The sequence below is a fragment of the Dama dama genome, chromosome 29 (genome assembly GCF_033118175.1).
Source record: "Dama dama isolate Ldn47 chromosome 29, ASM3311817v1, whole genome shotgun sequence".
Classification (NCBI taxonomy): Eukaryota; Metazoa; Chordata; class Mammalia; order Artiodactyla; family Cervidae; genus Dama; species Dama dama.
The window spans coordinates 65,713,730-65,736,707 of record NC_083709.1 but is presented as its reverse complement, the minus strand read 5'-3'; the positions used below and the strand labels follow the sequence as shown (position 1 = coordinate 65,736,707).

The following is a 22,978-nucleotide window of genomic DNA, read 5'->3' as shown; positions in this document are numbered from 1 at the left end:
CATTTATTTTAAGAGCTAGCACTCCATGACACTCTGGTGGACAAAGAAGATGAAATGTCAGAAAAAGGAAGCCTTCAGATCATAAGAGCTTAAATTGTGTATGATCTGAGATATCTCCCTGCGCCTACCATACCACCCCTGGTTGTCATAGAGGCTGGACCATGTTCAAAAGAGGGGCTTGGGCTAAGTAACCTTTTACAATTTGAGAGAATCCCTATAATCTTAGCTAGGGAAAAACTAGGGGAAAAAAAAGATCTATTATTTCAGCATGTAGGTGTAGTGTCTTTAAAAAATTTTTTTCCCCAGAAAACTCTATGAGTTCCATGTTGGTAGATTAAGTGACCATTTCCTTCTCCCTGAAGCAGGAACCCTTAGCTGAGGTTGTCATTGACAGGTTGGACCCACACCCACTCACCCATGTTATAAATGCTTTCATTCATGCACATACAAAATCATACAACTAGCCAAGAAAATCTTATCACAAGGCAAGACATCCCTACTGACTGCAAAACCAAGTCTATCTGTAAATACTCTTTCTTAGGGAATATTTTGGGGTAAGAGGTTTATGTCACCCATGCAGGGAGGTCACCCATAGAGACTTTTTTTCTGGTGCTGTCTTAATTGCAGAATAAACAGTTGTCAAATCTACTAATTGCTGGCTTCTTGGAGACAATGTTCAAAAGCTCTCTCAAATGATGGTGTACTCAAAGTAGAGACTAAAATATTCAGAGAGTGGGTGGTTTGACCAACCTCACAGAAAAGTTTAAATGGTGCCTGAGGACATCAAATATTTAGAATAAGAAAAGCAATAATATACAATTAAGAAGCTAAACTGGAGTTCAGATTTTATTTCAGACTTTGTTGTTTGCTTTATTTGATAAGGGACTTTGCTTTTTTTAAATAAGAGACTCTAGTTGGTCATTAAATCACATGCAGGACTCCATTTTCTGGAACCTTAGATAACATTAGGGATATGATAAATATTAAGAGCTCAGAAAATGATATAGATGAGGAAAGCTAGAGTTCAGTAAATGATTATACTTTCTAAAATGCTTATGGATAAAGCAGAGCAATGGGCTTGCATGACATCATGCTAATAACTGAAAGTGATAGTCCTGGGTGGAGCATTTGCCAGTGCTAGGGGTTAGGCTCCAAGGGCTGCTAAGACGTGTAACTTAGTGAGGCAGCAAGGAAGAGGATGACTAGAGAGAAAAATCATAAAGAAAGAAAAGCAGAGGGTGAAGCTGAGAAGCCAGAAGCAGTTGAGATACACCTGGTGGCAGGATCAAGGCAGAAAACAAGAGAGAAACAAGAGAAAAAGCAGATACAGGTTTTTGTGTGAATAGAGGCTTTCATTTCACTTAAGTAAATACCTGGGACTGGGAACTGGGCTGTATGGCAAGTTTGTTAAATTTATAAGAAATCACTAACATGTTTTCCAAAGTGACTGTAGCATTTTGCATTTCCAACAGCAGTGTGTGAGAAAGAGCACTTGTTCTGCATCCTGATTGGCACTTGATCGCATCAGTCTTTTGTCATTTTGCTTTCGTTTTTAGGCATTCTATTAGGTTTATGTTAGTATCTCGTTGTGGTTCTAATTTGCATTTTCCTCATGACTAATAACATTAAGCATCTTTTTACGTGCTGGTTTGTCAGCTGTGTATCTCTTTGATTAGCTGCCCGAGGCTTCTGTCCGTTACAAAAATTACAGATTATTTCCTGCTCCCCTGTAACCCTACCAGCATTTTGTGTTGTCAGTGTTCTGGATTTTGGCCATTTTAATTGGTATGTAGTGGTATCTCATTGGTTTAATTTGTATTTCCCTGATGACATATGATGTGGGGCATCTTTTCATATGCTTATTTGCCATCTGTATATCTTCTTTTGCCCATTTTAAAGTTGGGTTGTCTGTTTTGTTACTGTGGAATTTTGAGAGTTCTTCATATATTTTGGATAAAGTCCTTTGTCAAATATCTGATTTGCAAATATTTTCTTCCAATTTGTGGCTTGTCTTTTCATTCTCTTAACAATATCTTTAAAAGAGCAGAAGTTTAGAATTTTGATGAAGTACAATTTATCAATGTGTTCTTCTATGAATTTTGCTTGGATAGTATGTTTTAAGACTCTATTCCTCACTCAAAGTCTCTTGTGTTTTCTCCTAAGAGTTTTGCTATTTTGCTTTACCTTTGGGTCTGTGATCAATCTTGAGTTAATTTGAAGTGTGAGGTATAGTCAAGATTCAGTTGGTCTTTACTGGGGGTGTGTGCAAATGGATGTCCAATTATCCTGGCACCATTTGTTGAAAAGACTGTCATTTCTCCATTGAGTTGGCTTTTCACTTTGATCAAAAATCATTTGGCTATATATGTTTTGGGTTTATTTCTAGACTGTCTGTTTTAGGAATTGTTGATTATTTTTTCCTGGAAGGGCCAAATGTTAAATCGTTTAGGCTTTGCAGGTCAAATGGTTTCTGTTGCAGCACTCAGCTCAGTTATGGCAGCATGAAAGCAACTATAGACGATATGTAAACAAATGACTATGACTGTGAACATGACTATATTCCATAAAACGTAATTTACAAAAACAGACAATCAGTCAGATTTGGCCCACAGGCCGCTGTTTGCCAGTCCCTGCCCTCTTCTGTTCCGTTGACTTTTGTGTCTCTCTCTTCTCCAGGACCACGCTGTTGGTTACTGTAGTAAGTCTTTAAATCACGTAACATGAGTCCTCCCTTTGCTCTTCTTTTCTTTGATTGTTTGGGGTATTCTACTTTGCCTTTCCATATGGATCTGTAAGAAATCCTTCTGGGAATATACATATCAATTTGGGAGAAAATTGAGACATTCATTAAATTAATTTTTCCCATATTTGAACTTAATATGAATCTTTTCTTTATTTGGGTCTTCCCTGATTTCTTTCATCAGCAACTTTTTCCGTCAGCATTTTGTAATTTCCAAATATTTGGGGATTTTCCAGAAATCTTTCTAGTCATTAAATAATGACTTGCAGTTTAAGGCTTTTATGATCAGACTATATACTCTGTGTAATTTGTTTTTTAAAAATTGTTATTACTTTTTTTGCTGTGCTGAGTCTTCATTGCGGCATGGGCTTTTCTTTGGTTGCAGAGAGTGGCGTGGGGGGCACTTTCTAGGTGAGGTGCGTGGGCTTCTCACTGCGGTGCCTTCTCCTGTCTCAGAGCCTGAGGTCTAGGGCGCGCAGGCTGCCGTAGTTGTGGCTCCCCGGCTCTAGAGCACAGACTCGGTAGTTTTGGTGCATGGGCTTAGTTTCCCCACAGCATGTGGGATCCCCTGGTGTTAGTCGCTCAGTCACTCTTTGCGACCCCATGGACTGTAGCCTGCCAGGTTCCTCTGTCCATGGAATTTTCCAGGCAAGAATACTGGAGTGGGTTGCCATTTCTTTCTCCAGGGGATCTTCCTGACTCGGGGATTGAACCCGGGTCTCCTGCATTGCAGGCAGATTCTTTACTGTCTGAGCTACCAGGGAAGCCCCTGGGACCCCCTGGACTGGGGGTCAAGCCCGTGTCTCCTGTGTTGGCCAGAGAATCCTTCACTGCTGAGCCACCAGAGAAGTACACAGCTTCAGTTTTTTAAAAAGTTGCTAATGTTTTTTTTTATGGCCCAGAGTATGGCCTATCTTGATGAATATTCCATGCGCACTTGAATGTGTATTCTGCTCCACAGAATGGTGTGTGTGCTTTATAAATGTCATCTGGTCAAGTTGGTTGATAGTATTGTTCAGGTCTTCTCTATCTTTGCTAATTTTCTATCTACCTGTTATAGAGAGAGGAGTGTTTAAATGTCCAAGTATATTTGTGGATTTGTCTCTGCTTCTTTTCTGTCAGCTTTTGCTTCATATACTCTGGAGCTCTGGGTTCTTAGGAGCATATGCATTTTAAATTGTTGTCTTCTTGGGTATTTGCCCCAATCTTCACTATATAATTTTCCTCTTTACTGCTGGTAATTTTCCTTATTCTGAAGTCTGCTTATTCTGACACTGTAAAAGCCAATCTAGTTTTTTTTTTTTTTTCTGATTAGAGTTTGTACTATCTATCAAGTAGATTTCTTGAAACTATCATGTTGTATATAGTTTGGTCTTTTAAAAATTAAATGTGAGAATTTCTATGTTTTAATTGGTATGTATAGACCATTGATATTTACCATGATAATTAAAATGGTTGGACTTAGTTGTGCATTATATCATTTTCCTGTTTTCTCTGTTGTCCCTCTTTTCCTCTTCAGTTCCGTTCAGTTCAGTCGCTCAGTCGTGTCCGACTCTTTGCGACCCCATGAATCGCAGCACGCCAGGCCTCCCTGTCCATCACCAACTCCCGGAGTTTACTCAAACTCATGTCTGTTGAGTCGGTGATGCCATCCAGCCATCTCATCCTCTGTCGTCACCTTCTCCTCCTGCCCCCAATCCCTCCCAGCATCAGGGTCTTTTCCAGTGAGTCAGCTCTTCGAATGAGGTGGCCAAAGTACTGGAGTTTCAGCTTCAGCATCAGTCCTTCCAATGAACACCCAGGACTGATCTCCTTTAGGATGGACTGGTTGGATCTCCTTGCAGTCCAAGGGACTCTTAAGAGTCTTCTCCAACACCACAGTTCAAAAGCATCAATTCTTCAGCGCTCAGCTTTCTTCACAGTCCAACTCTCACATCCATACGTGACCACTGGAAATACCGTAGCCTTGACTAGATGGACCTGTGTTGGCAAAGTAATGTCTCTGCTTTTTAATATGCTGTCTAGGTTGGTCATAACTTTCCTTCCAAAGAGTAAGCGTCTTTTAATTTCATGGCTGCAATCACCATCTGCAGTGATTGGAATTTTTGCATACTAATGTTTTATTTTAACTTATTTATTGGCTTTTGACCATGTAGCTTTGCTTCATTTTTTAGTGGTTGCCCCATTGATTATAATTTACACACTTAGCTTTTAGTCTATTTAGATTTAATATTTTATCACTTAAAGTAAAACACAGGAGCCTTACAACCACAAATTTTCCTTTATCATGTCCCTTTATCAGTATCTTATGTATTACATCTACAAATACAGTATTGTAATTGTTACTTTCAACATTCATAGGTGTTTTAAAGTACTTAAGAGTAGAAAAATAGTCTGTTTATCCTGACATTTACCCTTTCTGTTGTTCTTCCTTAGTTTTTTAAGTTCCACATTTCTTTCTGGGATCATGTCTCTTCAGCCAAAAGAGCTTCCTTTAGCATTTCTTTCAGAGCTGAAAGAAATACTAAAATTATCTTAGTTTTCTTTCTTATGAGAATGTTTCTAGTTCATATTCATTTTTTAATACTTTTAAAATTAAGATATAGTTGATGTACAATGTAGTAAATTATAAGTGTACAACAGTGATTTATGTTGTAAGTCTCCATTTATAGTTACTGTAAAATATTGGCTATATTCCCTGTGTTATATAATATATTCTGTAGCTTTATTTTGTACATAATAGTTTACACCTCTTAATCCTCTGTTCCCATATTGCCCCTTCCCTCTTCCCTCTCCTGACTGGCAGTCACTGGTTTGTTCTCTATATGTGAGTCTGTTTCCCTTTTGTTTAATTTACTAGTTTGTTTTTTTTTTTTTTAGATCCACACAGTATTTACCTTTCTCTGTCTTATTTCACTTAGCATAAATTCCCTTTAAATCCATCTTAAGGTTAGTCAAGTTAGTCATCTTAAGGTTAGTTGTTGTAAATGGCAAAATGTCATTCTCTTTTATGGCTGACTAGTATTCCATTGTATATATATACCACATCTTCTTTATGCATTCATCTGTCGATGGGCATTTAGGTTGCTTCTGTATCTTGGCAATTGCAAATAATGCTGCTATGAACATTAGGGTGCATATTAGTTCATCTTCATTTTTGAAGGACATTTTAATTGGCTATAGCATTGTGGATTTTTAACACTTTAAAGATGTTGTTACACTGTCTTCTGGCCTGTTTGGTTTTTGATGAGAAATTCAGTCATTCGAACTGTAACAGTATTTTTCTTTCATTGTTTTCAAGATTTCTTTATCTTTGGTTTTAAGAAGCTTGATTATGATGTGTCTGGACATTATTTTCTTTTAATTTGTCCTATTTAGGGCTCATTGAATGCTTTCAATTTGTAAATTTATGACTTGTTAAATTTGGGTGATTTTCAAGCCATTGTTTATGAAATTATTATGAAGTCCTTAGAATTCTAGAACTCATAAGGATATATTAGCTAAAATTATATTTCCATATCCTTGACTAACCTTAGAAGCCTAATAATTAAGCAAATGACTAAGTTAATTAATAAACTGTCTTTGGATACCAGAATTATATCTAAGAAACAGATGCAAAAATACTACTCACTAAACATAATTTCGATTTACCCTCATTTCTTGGAATGGCAATATATTAACAAATATGAAAAAATATGCAAATTCACTGGATGATTACTTGCTACTTTAGTTTTCTTAAGATGATAGGTAGTAGATGCCCTTGGAAAAGCTAGCTAAATCATTCTTGCTTTTCTGTCTTCTAGTTTTCTCCCTATGTCTGGAGAAAGGAAAAGTTGGATACTTAAAGATGATCATTAATATAATTGGTTGACTATTCTAGGCATTTTTTCCCTGTTTCTTCAGTAGCTATAACAGTGCTGTCGACATACACCAAAGCGCACAGTTAAAATTTGTTGAATTGACAGTGAAGATAAAAACCTAAGATCAAATCTAAAATATCTTTAAATATATCTTTAAAGATATTTTAGGGGTACAACACAAAGTACCCCTTTCCCAAATTAAAAACATTTGTTTTCTGGGGTGTGGGTGAAAGTGAAGTGAAAGTGAAGTCTGCTCAGTTGTATCTGACTCTTTGTGACCCCGTGGACTGTAGCCTACCAGTCTCCTCTGTCCATGAGAATCTCCAGGCAAAAATACTGGAGTGGGTTGCCATTTCCTTCTCCAGGGGATCTTCCTGACTCAGGTCGGGTCTCCCTGGGTCTCCTGCATTGCAGGCAGACGCTTTAACCTCTGAGCCAGGGTATGGTATTACCTTTCTAAGTTAGAGGGGAGGGGGGAAGCTTACAGAAAGACAAAATTCCAATAAAGAAATTGCTAGGACCGGGAGCATAAGGAAAGAAGACACTGAAAGAAAAAAAAAAATCCAAGAAGAGGATTAAAATGGATAAAAGGAAGGACAAATGAAAAGACATTTGAAAAGACACTGAATGTGATGAATAAAAGATAGCATTTTGAGATGCTATCCTTTACCAATAAATGTTTTATTATTAGAAAAAGAACTTCCAAGGATGATGGGACCATCAGTTATCAACCATTTAAAATACTAATGATGGGTAGGATTCACATTTGGGCTTCAGACACAGATTCACCTCAAGAGCTTCTCATTCTCTTTCCCCTCTTCCTTCTCCTCCTCACCTCTGCTCCTTCCTTCCCATCCCCTCAGGACTGCATGTGCACACACCCACAAAGATCAGAAAATCTGTAGAGAAATGCACCCACGCAGACATTTATACCTAGAGATATATATGGTCTGATTTAGGAGACCCATCTCCACAGTTCATGCACACGTGATGCAGAAAAATACACCCACAAAGAAATATCCACAACCTTAGTTTCCACACAAAGACAACATGAAATCTAAACCTCACTTCATTAAGATCGAATATATACGGAATAAAATGTACCCAGAGTAAAATAAATATTTCAGAAATCCCTCTGCTATTTCCACATACCGTTAACAAAGGTTCCAGCAGTTTTATGCATGCTAACTCCTGCATGTGGATCACTCTCTCTTTCCAGTTTCACGAATTAAAATCCTCTCTCTGCTTCAAGCAGCAAGTTAAATGCTGTTTTGTACATCATGAAGCTTTCCCAGATCACTTCAGCCAAAAATAATCCCTCTCCTCTTTGAAGGAGACTCATCTAGCAGTTTATCTATATCAGACACATTCTGAGATGTTTTGAGTATTTTTGTGTGTGCATGCATGCTCAGTCATGTCCAACTCTTTGCGACCCCATGGACTGGAGCCCACCAGGCTCCTCTGTTCATGGAATTTTCCAGGCAAGAATACTGAAGTGGGTTGCCATTTTCTTCTCTGTTATTTCCTACTTTAAAGTTATCGGGATTCACTTCTGGATAAACTTTTTTGCCCCCACCCAATGCTTTATTCTGTAAACAGTCTGCAATAGATACTACTCTGAAACTCCAATACTTTGGCCACCTGATGCGAAGAACGACTCATTTCAAAAGACCCTGATGCTGGGAAAGATTGAAGGCAGGCGGAAAAGGGGACGACAGAGGATGAGATGGTTGGATGGCATCACCGACTCAATGGATGGGAGTTTGAGTAAACTCCAGGAGTTGGTGATGGACAGGGAGGCCTGGTGTGCTGCAGTCACGGGGTAGCAAAGAGTCGGACATGACTGAGCGACTGAACTGAGTGAACTGACTGTACTAGTGGGAGAAACACAAGAGGAAGGCAGCTTAGGCTGAGAAGCAGTGGTGCTGCTCTCCCCTGTGAGAAGGCTGGGGATTGTGGTCATTGCAGGAACCTGATGTTTAGAACAGCCCTCCCTACCTCTGCAGTTGGTCAGCAGGGTGGAGAGTAACCAAGAGAACTGGAAAGGAGGGAGAACTAGGAGCCAAGTGTTCCTCAGCTGTAAAGTAGAAAGACTACATCTTAACAAGGTTCTCTGAGCCAATTGGTCTCTTCAGGAAACCCACTGTATGTAAACTGAATTATCAACTATAATAAATTGAAAAGAGTCTAAGGCATAAATCATCATGCTAATGTGCTAGTTTTCACTGGAAAATATAATCGCAAAGGACCTGCCATACTCCTACCTGCTGGTCAGGTCATTCTCTTTGTATAGGGTTGTTTACTTTGAAAGTCACATTCTAGTCAGGAGGTACTTGATGAGGCTGTAATCAAACCTGGAGTGTGAATGGGGCACTCAGATGCTAATGTCACTGGGCTGTGACAGCCCGATGCCTCAGGGGCATAACCGATGAGGAGTAGGTATGATCTGGATGACACTGGACACCTTTGGACCCAGACTTGCTCTTAGGCTCTTGTTTTAGGTTCCTTTTATTTATGGTGGCCCTTCTTTTCAAAAATGACTGGACATGTGAGTAGACTGCAGTTTCAAACATCATAATCATATGGTGTGTCTGTATTCTCTCAGTTTGATTGAAGGTTGCAAGGCTTAGTGGAGTTTAGAAACTAACTATCCATCACTAAGTTGCTATATGACTTCAGACAAACGGTACTTAATCCTGTCCGTCTCTTTGTGACCCCATGGACTGCAGCACACCAGGCCTTCCTGTCCATCGCCAACTCCTGGAGTTTACTCCAACTCATGTCCATTGAGTTGGTGATGCCATCCAGCCATCTCATCCTCTGTCGTCCCCTTCTCCTCCTGCCTTCAGTCTTTCACAGCATTGGGGTCTTTTCAAATGAGTCAGTTCTTTGCATCAGGTGGCCAAAGTATTGGAGCTTCAGCTTCAGCATCAGTCCTTCCAATGAATATTCAGGACTGATTTCCTTTAGGATGGACTGGTTTGATATTCTTGCAGTCCAAGGGACTCTCAAGAGTCTTCTCCAACACCACAGTTCAAAAGCATCAATTCTTCAGTGCTCAGCTTTCTTTATAGTCCAATTCTCACATCCATACATGACTACTGGAAAAACCATAGCCTTGACTAGATGGACCTTTGTTGGCAAAGTAATGTTTCTGCTTTTTATTATGCTATCTATGTTGGTCATAGCTTTTCTTCCAAGGAGCAAGTGTCTTTTAATTTCATGGCTGCAGTCACCATCTGCAGTAACTTTACTTTACTTACAGGTGATTCAGTTTCCTCATATATAACTTGGAATAGTAATACCTGGGTCTGGGTTGATGATAAGGACTGAATGAGGTGATGTGTAAAGGGCCTGGCACATAGTAATTTTTCTCGTCAGAATCGATTCTCCTTTCTTCCTTGTGTTCCTGAATTCTTAACTTCTGTTTATAGACCACTGTCTAAGTTAGGTCATGGCCAGAGATGGTCAAACTCACCTATTATAGGAGGAATTTTTAAATAAGAGTTGCTTTAAATTTGATCCAGCAATCCCACTTTTGGTTATATATCTGAAAGAAACAAAATCACTCTCTCTCAGAGATATCTGAACACCCATGCCCATTGCAGTATTATTTTTAATAACCAAGACTTGGAACAATCTAAGCATCTGTTGGCAGATGAATGGATATAGAATATGATATCATGGAATATTTCTGAGCCATAAAAAGGAAACCCTGCCATTTGCAACAATATGGATGGCCCTTTGCAGCATTATGCTAAGTGAACTATATGTCAAGACAGAGAATGACAAATACTATATGATCCTACTTATGTGTGGAATCTAAAAATAAATGACCAAACTCGTTCAGAGAATAGATTGGTGGTCAGGGAGAGGGAGTGGGGGAAATGGATGAAGACAATCAAGAGGTACAGAATTCGTTACAAGATTAATAAGTTCTGGAGTATGTATAGTGATAAGTATAGAGTAAGTGATAAGTATAGAATAAGTTCTGATGTATGTATAGTGTGGTGACTGTAGTTAACGATATTATGTATTTGAAAGTTGCCAAAAGAGTAGATCTTAAAAGTTCTTATTACAGGGAAAAAATATCTAAGTGAGGTGATGAACTTAACTAAACTTATTGTGGTAACCATTTCACAATGCCTGCATATAACAAATTATTATATGGTTTACCTCACCTTAAACTAATACAATGTTATGTGTCAGTTGTATATCAATAAAACTGGGGCTGGAGGAAGAACTGTTGCTCTCTGGAGTCTAATTGCTCCCAAATACACACCCAAAGCCTGGTGTTCTGTTGCTTGAGAATTATTTTTGACACTTATTGAATACATAGGTTTCAAGACCCTGCTCGTAGAGATTCTGATTCATTAAGTCTGGGGTGAGGCCAGGAAATCTATATTTTGCCAAGCCTCCCAGTATTTCTGATGTAAGGCCAGAATTGGGAGGCAGTGGAACAGATGGCCATTTAAAGTTTCTGTCACAGGATCCTTGGGGCACGTTGGGTAGGCACGTGCTGCCCTCTGGTGCCTCTGTCTGCTTACTACACTTCTGCCTAGCGAAGTGACTGCTGCGGAGCGCTGCTGGTCTTGCTGATTCTTCTCTGAGGCTTCCTGTCTGACTCCCTGTCCAACACTTGGGCATTAATAAAAATGCTAGTGTCAAAATGTTGCTTCTGCATGGCAGCAACTGTGCCTCTCTGTCCCCATCACCTTAGACATCTAAAGATGTTCACTAGTGTTTGCTGAGAATGAGCCGCAGCACAGCTCCTTCATAAGGCTTGTGTGGGGGGCAAAATCACACTAGTGTCCTGTGAGGAGTTTTCTTTATTGGGCTATGATATGACCCATGTTGCATGTGAACCAGCAATCCCGAACAGTTTCCTGAAGAAATTCTACTGTTATCATTGTGGCACTGTAGCGTTATTATGAGAGCAGGGGCCAGCCTTAGCAAGTTTTCTCGACACAGACAAGTCTGAATCCTTTGCAGTTGTGCAGCCCTCCACACAGGACTCTGTGTAGAGTCCACAGAGGCCTTTGATGTACTTCATCTCCGTTGTTTGCCATTCACGGTAAACCGTGTGACGATCCATGTCCACATCATCGAAAGTGACAGTGTGTTCATTACGCAAATGTGCCCTTGTTTAGGAAGACGCTGGTTCCTCTGTCCCATCCACACAAGCACCCTCTGTTGGTAGGTTCCAGATCAATAAATAAGCCTGTACTAAAGGCCTGGGCTGCAGAAAGGTATCAGGTGGTCTTCGGCTCTACCTCCTCAGCTCTGAGATGGAAGGGCAAGGCCTGGGTAAGTTGCAGCAGAGGAGTCTGAAGCAGATGGGTTAAATGGCCTAGTGGGGTGACGGTGGCCGTGGATTATCACTAAGGGAAATAGTATACAGGTTGGAGCTGGTACCAAGTTTGCCAAATTTGATGATTTTGTCTGGGGCAAAGAGGCTACTGGGAGACTGAGCAGCATTGCAGTAGCTGCTGCCTGAAGCAGGAGTGGGTTGGGTAGGAGATGGAGTGTTGTGGGCACCTCCTCTTTGTCTTATTGGTAACCCCGGGGTCCTGGGGATGTCTGAAAGTATGACACCTGACACTGGACCATAAGACTGGGGTGGGGGAGGACCCTGAGCACCACACAGTGCCACCCCGGGTCAGGTCAACGGGAGACTGCCGGCGCTTGCAGCGGCACAGAGCAGGAAGCAGGAGCTCGGTTGGGGAGGAATAATGACAATTGTAAAAATTCCAGTCACTTTTTAGGTATCTTGACTTGCTTCTAAAAAGCCAATGCAAGCTGCTTTTTAACTAATTATTAATAACCTGTCATTTGGGCTTCCTGGGTGGCTCAGATGGTAAAGAATCCAGCTGCAATGCAGGAGACCTGCATTCGATCCCTGGGAGGAAGATCCCCTGGAGGAGGGAATGGCAACCCACTCCAGTATTCTTGCCTGGAGAATTCTACGGACAGAGGAGCCTGGCAGGCTACAGTCCCTGGGGTCACAAAGAGTCGGACATGACTGAGCGACTAACACATATACACAACCTGTCATTCAGTTCTCTTTAATTGGAAATGTCTTCTCATTCCTGTATTATGGAATTTACAAGTTTAGGAAAAATGTTGAAATGGCTTAAATTCATTCCATTTTCAGGGTGAGACTCTTCTTAAATTATCTTAAATTTAAGGATCTATTTTTGTTTTTATTTTGTTATATGAAAAAGGACATTGAAGAAAAATATTCAGTAATCTGTTTCTTTGCCAAATTATTTTCAGAATATTCTTCCTTATAGATAGCAAAAAAAAAAAAAAAAAAAGATTCCTCATGCTAATGATTGGTTTTTTTTTTTAGCCTTTTGTTTTTTAAATTGTGGTAAAATATACACAACATGAACTTGACTCTTTTAACCACTTTTAAGTGTACATCAGTGACATTAAGTACATTCACAGTACTGTGCCGCCATCACTACTATCCATTCTCAGAACCTTTTCATCATCTCATACAGAAATTTTGTACCCATTAAATAACGCCTTACACCCTTCTTTCCCAGCTCCTAGTAATGCTGGTTCTTGATTCAACCCTTTATAAAAATTTTTGGCTATGCTGGGCCTTCGTTGCTGTGCACAGTCTTTGTCTAGTTGTGGCGAGCAGCGGCGACTCTCTGGTTGTGGCGTGCGGGCTTCTCACTGTGCTGGCTTCTCTTGCTGCGGAGCATGGGCTCTAGAGCACTCGGTAGTTGCAGCTCTTGGGCTCTAGGGCATGGGCTCAGTAGCTGTGGTCCATGGGCTTAGTTGCCTCCTGACATATGGACTTTTCCTGGACCAGGGATTGAACTCCTGTCCCTGCATTGGCAGGCAAATTCTCAACCACTGGACCACCAGAAAAGTCCTGATTCAACTCTTAATAAGGTGGATTTTTGATTGTGAATTAGTTTTGTCTTTGAAACTAGATTTTTAAGTGACTTGAGAGCAGGCAGGTAATATAACTCAAATGTCTTTGTACCTTTGAGACTGGGCAGCTTAGGGATGAACACAGATTGTTGGCTCACCACACCGTTCAGTGGTAGATTGAATGCTGGAGGAAGGACCAAATAGCCTCCTCAGAGATTTTGAGCCTGAGAATTTGGGTGCTATGGGACCATTCTCATCAGGGCAAGAACTTCTTAGGAAAGTCAGAAATCCTGGAGTCTTGGAGGCATATCACAATGTTGACAGGGATCATGAAGTTAATATTAATATGCAAATCAGTGGACATGGGGATAGGGGGTACTAAGATTGAACAGAGAAAAGCTTGACCTGCCTGAACGTGTTCAGATTCAGATTTTCATAAACATTTCAGCCAACCACTTCAGCCATGGTGGATTCATCCCAAGAGCCCAAGTTTGTAGTCCTTAGTCTTGCCAGTAACCCACCTCCATGAGTGGATACTCCACAGGATACCACTGAGATCTGTAAAGGCCATTCTGGAAAACCAAGCTCCAGAAGTGAGCCTCTTTCATGTTCCTCCTTGGAAGGCACTGTTTACAGTTTCTTCTCGTCTGTCAAAAGCTTGATCACATAGACTGGGAGGACTCCTTTAACTCTCAGAAAGTTATTTAAAAGAACAGAAACTATGTCCTTTTTTTGCCACAATAATCACAGTCCTTTTCATGACTGCCCACCTATTGCCTGTGACATCAAACTTCACTGTCCAAGACTTAACAGGATAATGTATACACTGTCCTCTTGTGTGTTTCCTAGTTATCTTCTCAGAACAGTGATATATATAGTTCATGGAGTCTGTCTGACCAATCTACTGTCTCTCTTTTAGGGCATGCAGTGTACATAAAGACTTAGTTATCTGGGGATAGATGCCAGACTGTTATCTGAGAGCTGAAGGCTGAGCCATCAGGATAGAGAGAATAGAGAGGGCATGAAGGAGTATTTATTTCCTGTGACTTGGCATCTTTAGGCTCAGGCTCTGCAACTCATGTTGTCAACCAGACACCCTCACCTTAACACTGTGTAACATGAGTTTCTCCTAGACAAATAAAGGTCTGTGATGCCATGCATGGCTTAAGAAACAGGAGGGCTTTGTGATGCAGTCTGCTGGTTTGGTTCTATGCTCTGTGAGGCTTGGACGATAGGTCTAGAATTTGGAGGCATTAGGTTCTAAGACCCATAAAGCCTAAGAAGCCTAGGAAGAGGGATGGCTAGTAAGGTTTAGATGATGTTGAGCCCTACTTTTATTTTGTGGGATGTTGGATATCCCTTTTACACTTATGGCTCCATCATTATTATTGCATTAATTATTTGGCAAGTGAAAAAGAAACACCAAGATTTAAAGTTGCAACCTAACAGGAACTGCTGCCGGGTAGGGAAACACTTTGACCATGACTGAACCAATTACGCCTCAGACAAGGTTTTATCCCTTCACTGTCTCTCATTACCCTTATCCCTGCTTTTTTTTTTTAAATGGAGGAAGTTTCCTGACTGGATCCCAGTACACCTTCAGATTTGGGTGATCCTTTTGGCTGGTGGACTTTTAGGGCCTTGGATGGCCAAAGTCCTTTGTCTACTAGACCACCCGTCCTTTATTCCATTTCCCCCTTTCTCTTATCTTATTCTGATTTCCCACAGAACTTGTTCAGGGAATGGGGGTGGAGGTATGGCGTGTGAAGAGCTTTGAAATGAATCAGAAATAAGAAGAGAAAGGAAATGATGGGTGAAAAAGGTAGAGCAGGGAAAAGGTATAGAATTGTAGCAGAAGAAGTCTGGGAAACATTTGCAGGTTTTGTCTCAGTTTAGCCATGAAAAGAAGAGGGTGCCCCCGCTTCACACTCTCTTTTGTCTTTAAGCGTCACCAGAAAGTCAAACAAAGGACTAAAGAGAAAGCACCAAGAGGTAAAGTCCCAGTCTCTGCTCTGACTTCTCTCCCCTGGGGGTGAGACTTCCATGGACCCTGGCCCTCAGTGACCCCTGGTGCCAGGCGCTGGGTGCTCTAACCATTGCTCCAGTTCCTCAAGTTGACAGATCCTCCCAGAAGACTCTTTGGGTGGGAAATGAGAACCTGGGAATGTTCCAAAATTCTCCACCTGACCCCTGGGAGTGAAGAGGAAGTAGGGGAGACGTCCTCTACTGTGTTGTTTACCAGTTTTATGACCCAGTAGAGGTCATTTCATCTCTCAGTCTTGTTATCCATAAAATGGGCATCTGATGATGGGGTCTCACTCATAGTGTGGTTGTGAACATAAATGAGAGTAGGTCTAGGAGAGCACATCATTCCTGGTTTAAGCTGTACCCAGATGTGCCCTCAGAGTGCTGACTGGGGAGGGGGCTTGTCTGCAGTCTCCTGTCATTCAACGCCTTCAGCTTCCTGTAGGATGTCCCTGAATCCCCTCCTGTTCTGTGTAACACTGTCTCCTGGTTTCTCAGCTAGGAGACATTCCCGGAAAGAAGCTGACAAGCCGTGGGAGCTGCTTTCGATCATGCGAAGGTAATCTCTAGCTCTTTGCAGTCTCCCACCTCCCAGCGTGGCCTGTAGTGATTTCTGTGTTTGGCCTGGGGCAGGGCTGGGAGAAGGGGAATGGCCGAGAGGGAGCCAGATGCATGGAGCCTGGAGCCCTGGGTGAGGGTTGCGGGAGGAAAAGGGTGGGGTCGGATGTCTCAGTGGAGAGGGGTCTTCAGCTGTGCTCCGGGCTAGGCTCACAAACGTGCTGGAAGTCAGGATTTAACTGTGTGGGTTTTCTCCCAACCACGAGACAAGTTACCCAGTCAGGAGAATGGAGAGTTAAGTGCATAAATGAGTCATCATTTTCATATTCTCTTTACAGCCACACCCTTTCAAGGGCAGACCCCTGGACCCTGCTGACATTACCTCCTCTGGTTCTGTCTTCAGGGAGGCCAGTTCCTGGGACAACCCTCAGGCAGGAGCTTGTCATATTATCCCCTTCTTAAGAGCTCTGCAGAATGAGGAATTGGCTCCCTACATCTCCTAATCCCTAGAATGCAGTTCCCAGAAGGACTTCTGTGGCTCCAAGCGAGGCTGACTCCAGGTTCTACCTCGTGATGTTGCTGGTGCTGCCCCATCAGCTAACCATTGGCTCTCCCGCCTGCCTGGTTCCTTTCTCCTAGTTCAGCTTCTCAGCACAGGTCAGCAGAGAGCTCACCCACCTCCCAGTTTCTCAAGGCCCTGTGTTCCCACCAGTTGCCTGAGACCTTGCCCAGTTTAGCTAGCCCTAACCTGCTGAATGAAAAGCAATGGTAATAACAGCCTTGGGTTAGAAAGCAGGAGCTCGCAGGTCTGTCTCAGGCCACACGCTGGCGAAGAGGCAGGCGTTGCTCCGTCAGTAACAAGCGCTGCCGCGCTTCCCTCCCCAGCCGGGGCTGGCTCCCTCAGGAGGGGAGTGTGCGGAGGCTCCTCTGTGCAGACCCTTGCTGCCAAACCTGCAACTCTGTGGCTCTGGAGATTCAGCAGCTGATATCGGGTGAGATGACTCTGACCACCCCGACTTCATCGGGGCCATCGCAGGGCTCCTCATGCCTAGAGGTTTTGTCCATGTCCAGTCTCTCTGTTGATCAGAGTCAGGATTCCCTGCTCTTCAAACAGCTTTCACTTCCATCAGCAACCCGCACAGTGTCACGACTAACAACTCAGAAATCCGTAACCCAGTCAGCTGCCAAGTCAGCCGCCAAGCCAGCCGCCAAGTCTGCCAGCGCAATCAGCATCCGCCAATACTGGGCTGGTCACCAGCAGCTGAGGCAGGAGTGTCGAGGGCCAGAGTTGCCCTTGGATGCAGGAGCTCTGTCTTCTTCGAGCCTTGAGGAGCCTAGGATTCCTGTGAACCAGCATGTCAAGAAGAAGAGCAACTCTGAAGGTATTCTGAAGAAACAAGGTCAGTAGCCCTTGAAAATCTGATTCCCTTTCTTTCCCTGAACACCAGGCTCACAAACCTAAAATACCCTATTACCTTGATTCCCTTTGTCTAATGTTCCCGTCTCCCCCAGTTGCTGATATATCTTTAAGTATTTGTATATAAATGCATGCATTTCTATCTATACCTGAGGGTTCCCAAGATTTTGGAAGATTCCTGTGGCAGCTTATGTCATACCGCCCCCAAATTTTCCAAACCTGGGTGGAAACACTACCATTTCTTTCATCATGAATGCTACCTCTAAGGCCTCTGTTGAAAAGATGGGTTTTTATCTCCCCTGACCTGAGGTTCATGAGAACCTGAGGTTCTACCCAAACTTTCTGTTTTGAAGAATCCACTGTGGACCCTGTGCAAATATCACGGCAAACAAATCCCGAACCCTATGATCCTGGCTCTACCCTCTTCCACATTTCAGTTTGTAAGTCGTCTCTGTCCACTGCTTGGGGGATGCACTGAGGCCTCAGTGTGCTGGCTGCAGCAGAACACAGCTGTCTTTCCATGGTTCCTCTTTTCTGTACATTGAGTCCCTGGTCTACTCCTAAACGTCTTGCCCCCAAAGGCGATCCCGATCTCTTTTTTTCCCCCCAATGATTTATTAATCTCCAGACTGTCTAAAATTTCCTCTACCCACATTCTTCCCACTCTCCTGAATTTGGGCTTCTTCATTTTCTATCAGCAAGCCTCTATCAATATCCCATTTTTGACTCTGGTCAAGTGTGAAGCCTTTCATTGGCACCTCCACTTCAGTGGCAGCTCCAGCTTCCACGGGGCTTGCTAGCTGTTGCCCGGAGATCTCTGTAGATGTAGCAGACCCTGCAGCCTAAGTCCTGAGATGTGTTGAAGCCTGTCTCCTGAGACCCAGGGGCCTACCTGTTTGGAGAAGTCCATTTAAAAATCCTCAGGAGGCAAGGTAGTATTTTTATGGAGCATGCCCCGAGCTGCTGGAGGTCCACCTTTAGAAGTGGTTTATTTGGCAATTTAATTTACCATTGCTGGGGTCTGCCCCAGAAGATCCAGCAGTCCCTCCAGTTGCTACTCTCCCCTGATGACCAGCAGCCTCTGTCCCAGGGCAGCACACTGACCAGTATGAGTGTCCCCTAGCCCTCAGACCTGGAGACCTGAGGGGACAGTGACCTCTTCTGATCTGTCGTGGCCAGCAGGGCCAGCCCATAGTTGCTTATCCAGGCCACGGTGATGTTGCAGAACCACCTTGACTAAAGATGTGAGAAAATCTGCTAGGGGATTGTCGCTACCCACATCTGCTGGAACATCTGCAGCGGTTGGAATTTAAATCACTGGGTCCACAGAATTCCAGGGGCCCTGGAAGCAGCTCAGTTCCCTGCACCCCAGAAAAGAAGCCTCTAGACCCAGAGGCAGTGGTCCGTCCCTACACGGATCAGGAAGTGATCCCCTGAACGCTGTCAGGCCTGAACCAGCAGCAGTAAGCCTCACCAGAGGCTGTTACCAGTCACCTTGTTGAGATAACTCCCTGCACCAGCAGGGAGAATGGGGACACAGGGAAACTCAACGCTTCAGAGAACCACAGAGAAGGCGTGCAGTCCCAATCTCTCTCCATCCAGAGAGAGCATTTGCTCTGCCAGGGTTCTAGCAGGGACACTTTTAAGTTGAACCCCCAAAAGCCCCTGACTTCTCAAATGTATCTCCAGGATCTTTCTCAGGTAAAATTGTAGTTTGGCCAGGATGGTTGCCTTGAGTGAGTAGGGACTAGCAAGGTTCTGTCTGGATCTGTAGAGCCACCATCTCCAAACTCTCAGCTTAGTGCTCCCTGTCCGTACCTTCACCAGCATCTCCCTTACCTTGAGTTCCTAGAGCATCCTCCAAGATTCCTTGGGACCAAAGGACTAGATGAGAATGGTCTGTAAGGCTGTTAGAGCAAGGTGAATGACCTCACCCAAACATGGACTCCTGCGAATGCCGTGTCTGGAAGTGTTCAGGTCTTAAAGGGCCAGACCTTACAGTACCAACTTTGCTGTTCCACAGTTTGCATTTAAAGGACCCACATATTTTTCAGATCCAAAATTTGCAGGGCCAAAATTTACAGGGCCACCCTTTCTAGGCTCAAGAGCTGCAGGGTCTGTCTTTACATACTTGTGAGTGTGATACTCACAAGAGCCCTATCCTTCCAGAAGCTGTAGAAGCTGACCTGAGAAATAAGCTGAAGCATTTTACAGACTGGATTAACCCTAACACAAAAGATCAAGGGCATAAGGAATGCATTCTCCGCTGTAAGAATGAGAAAGTGGCCAAAACCAAGACAAAAAAGGCTGAGAAGAGTCCACCTCCCACCAAACGCCCCATGAAGGGAGCTAAGTTGGAGAAGGAGGAGGGCTTCTTTGACGCGCTCCAGTGCCTGGACAGTGAGTTCCAGCGACAGTCTGTGCAGTCCGTGCAGTCTGGCCAGTCCTGTTTCCTGCCCCTCTCCAGTGGCAGCTCCAAGCGCAGTCCTCTGCTGACTCGTGCCACTCAGCCAGAAAATCCATCCCAAGTCTCAGTGTGCACCTCAGCAGAAGGCACTCGTCTACCCCAGGAGAGTACCCAGTCCAGGAAGAAGGAGCTCAGAGGTTCCCAGACTTCTGCATCCTCCTGAAAAGGCTGTCATCATCATTTCCATTAATGTTCTGGTGAGGCAGGACCCTCTCCAAATAAACTCTATACCTCTAAGCAAAGAACCACCTGTTTGCGCCTCCTTGTTTTCAGTGTGGTATGTGATGGAAAGAGTAGAGGCATTAGATTGTACACCCCATATGGTATAGGAGCTTAAACCCATTTCACAGGTAGGTAAGCATTCCACCTGACTCTTTCATCTCCACCTTGGACTGTGGATAGAGGGACCTGAGCACAGAAAGAAGACCCTTATCTAAGGTACGCTGAAGGTAAAGATCATGCTTGACTTCTGTCCTGGCTTCCCTGCTGTCTTTGGGCCCCAGAGGAGCAAATTGTGCATGATAGTACAAGAAAGTGATAGCTAGGAATCCAGTGCATTTTTGGCACAGTTCATCGATAACTACTATATATTCCCACAATCTGGAGGGAAGACTTTTAGAGGAGTGTTACAGTGCTTCTTCTTTGAGGAGGTGCTTTGTGTTTATCAAAAGCGTATAGCTAATATGTCAGAAGCTAAGATGTCAGAAGCAAATGATAGAATCTCCCCTCCCTGTACCTTGTTGTTATTGATTGGATTTTATGAGGTGACCTGTCTGGGAGCTTGCTGTAGCTCTGTTGCCTCTTTGACCCTCACTGCCTTTCAGTTGCATGGAATAAATGCCTCCTAGAATGAAAATAAGTTGATGATAATGTTGCCAAAGAGTCACAATAAAAATGACTTTGAGAATCATCTTGCATTCAACAATTAAAATATTTGAGTACTTACTGCGTGCCAGAAACTATGTCAGACACAGCAGTCACCTAAAACATAGGCCTCGCCTCCATGGAGATCATTATCTTATGTGGTAGACAGTCTCACATGCCCAAATTGTCTAATCAGAACTGTATATCCTTGGATATCCAGTATTTATTTCAGAAATGAACTGATTCCTCATACCACCCCCACCACCCAATCACACATACCAGACCTGCTCCCACATCAGTTAACGGCACCTTTCTCTTGCCAGTTGTTCAGGCCAAAATATTGGTGTCATCCTTGACTTTTGCTTCTAAAAAGTCTGCTTTGGACCTATCAATAAATCCTGTTCTTTCTACCTTCAAAATTCAAAAAACAATTCCTTCTTGTCTCCTCTGCTGCTCCCAGTACTACAGTGGTTTCATAATCGTCTGCTTCTTCCTGAAACCATACCTCCAACAGTCTGTTCTGCACAGAGTGCACATGGAGGGCCCTGGCTGGAGAAAGAGAGAGAAATGGAGAGAGATGTATAATGATGGGACCAGATGAGGTCCCCAAAGGAATGAGTATACAGGAAGGAGAGGTCTAAAGACTGGGCTCTGGGATATTCCAGTGTTAGGAAATTGGGAAGAAAAAGAGAAACAAGTAAGCAGAGGAAATTGAAAAGCAGAAGCCAGGGAGGAAGGAGGAAATCTGGAAGAGTGTGGCATCCTGGCGTGTCACAAGGAGAGAGTGATCAACTGCAATAAAAGTTGTGAAATGGTCAAGTAAGATGAGGATGCAGAGTTCCCATTAGATTTAGCAACACTAATGGCCTTGAGGAAAACATACTCACCTGTGATGGAGGTGAAGACATGATTGGAGTGGATTCAAGAGCGAATGAAAGGAGAGGAATTGGTGATAGCAAGTGTAATCAGTTCCTTCAAAGAGGTTTGTTCCATGGAGGTGCAGACAAATGGGGAGAAAGCTGTAGATAAACCCCAGAGAGTGTGTTTGTTTTTTAAAAATGAGAGACATAACATGTTGGATGTTGAGAGAAAGGATGAAATCAAGGAGAGAGAAACTGATGATGCAGGGAGAACTGCTGGGGCCATGTGGTGGTGTAGAAGTGAAGAGATGGCAGCGAATGTCCAAGTCCAGGAGATGAGCTTGGAGAAAACAGACACTTTGCTGGTGGTTAGTAGAGAGAAGGAAGCATGGGGGTGAGACTTTGTGTACTAAGAGAAGAAAGGTTGCTGTCACATGTAATGGAGTTTGGGCAGTGACTCAAAAGGCTAAGTGAGGAGCTGGGAAGGTACCATGGCTGGGGGTGGAAGGAGTGGTATGGAGAGCCAAAGCTGAAGGTGGAGTAGAGACAGATTCTGGAAGTTACCACGGGGAGTTTCTGTTTCTGTTAGGGCCTAAGGATGTGGGGGTCAGCTGAGGGCCAGGTGGGTATGAAAAGGTGGTTATGGTTGAACATGTTCTTGGAACATGAGCACTAAGAAAAGATCACAGAGAAACTCTAGATGCCCAGAACATGAGGAAAAGGATGGGCCGAGGGACACAGGAAGCGGGCAGGTGTGGCATCCTAGTGTTCAGAGACCAGGGAGTTTTGGGGGCTGGAGGAGAGAAGTAGGAAGCGCAAAGACAAAGGCTGCCCTGAGCGGATGGGAGGGGACTCTGTTCTGGAAACTTCATTTCTCCTAGAAGGTGGCACCTCTGCATTCCCACCTTCTGCCCTACCAGAGGGGAGAGTAAAGGCAGAAAGGGCTGTGGCCTCCTTCAGTGGTACGGGGCGGTGGGATGCCCTGCCTCACTGATTCTGAAGGAAATCCAGGATGGCTGCACGTACCATCAACCAGCAGTAGGGGCGGGAGGCTCCTCCTCTGATAGGACCCAGTACTTAGTGCAGTGTGTCCACTGCCAGCTGGATGCAGAAGAGGCGGGATGGGGAGAAGAGTGAATGTGTCCCTGCTCTGAATAGTGACTCTATGCCTAAGGGTAGCAGCCCAGCCCTTGCTGTGGCCCCCAGGGCGAGGAGGCAGAGTTTTCCTAAAGCATCCCCAAAGGTCATAGGTCTTGTGACAGGCAGATCCGCCCTTCCTGGTGGGAGTTGGGCTGA

At 43.5% G+C, this 22,978-nt stretch overlaps 1 protein-coding gene across 1 annotated transcript; it reads left to right on the top strand.

The window, feature by feature from the left end:
• Positions 1-1,192: 1,192 nt before the first annotated feature.
• SPATA31F3 (SPATA31 subfamily F member 3) lies at positions 1,193-20,576 on the top strand. The gene is made up of 5 exons (XM_061132619.1): positions 1,193-1,330; positions 15,438-15,483; positions 16,015-16,075; positions 16,960-17,474; positions 19,661-20,576. Exons 1-5 carry the CDS (start codon positions 1,199-1,201, stop codon positions 20,119-20,121), a joined length of 1,215 nt encoding a protein of 404 aa, XP_060988602.1. The 5' UTR covers positions 1,193-1,198; the 3' UTR covers positions 20,122-20,576.
• Positions 20,577-22,978: the final 2,402 nt, after the last annotated feature.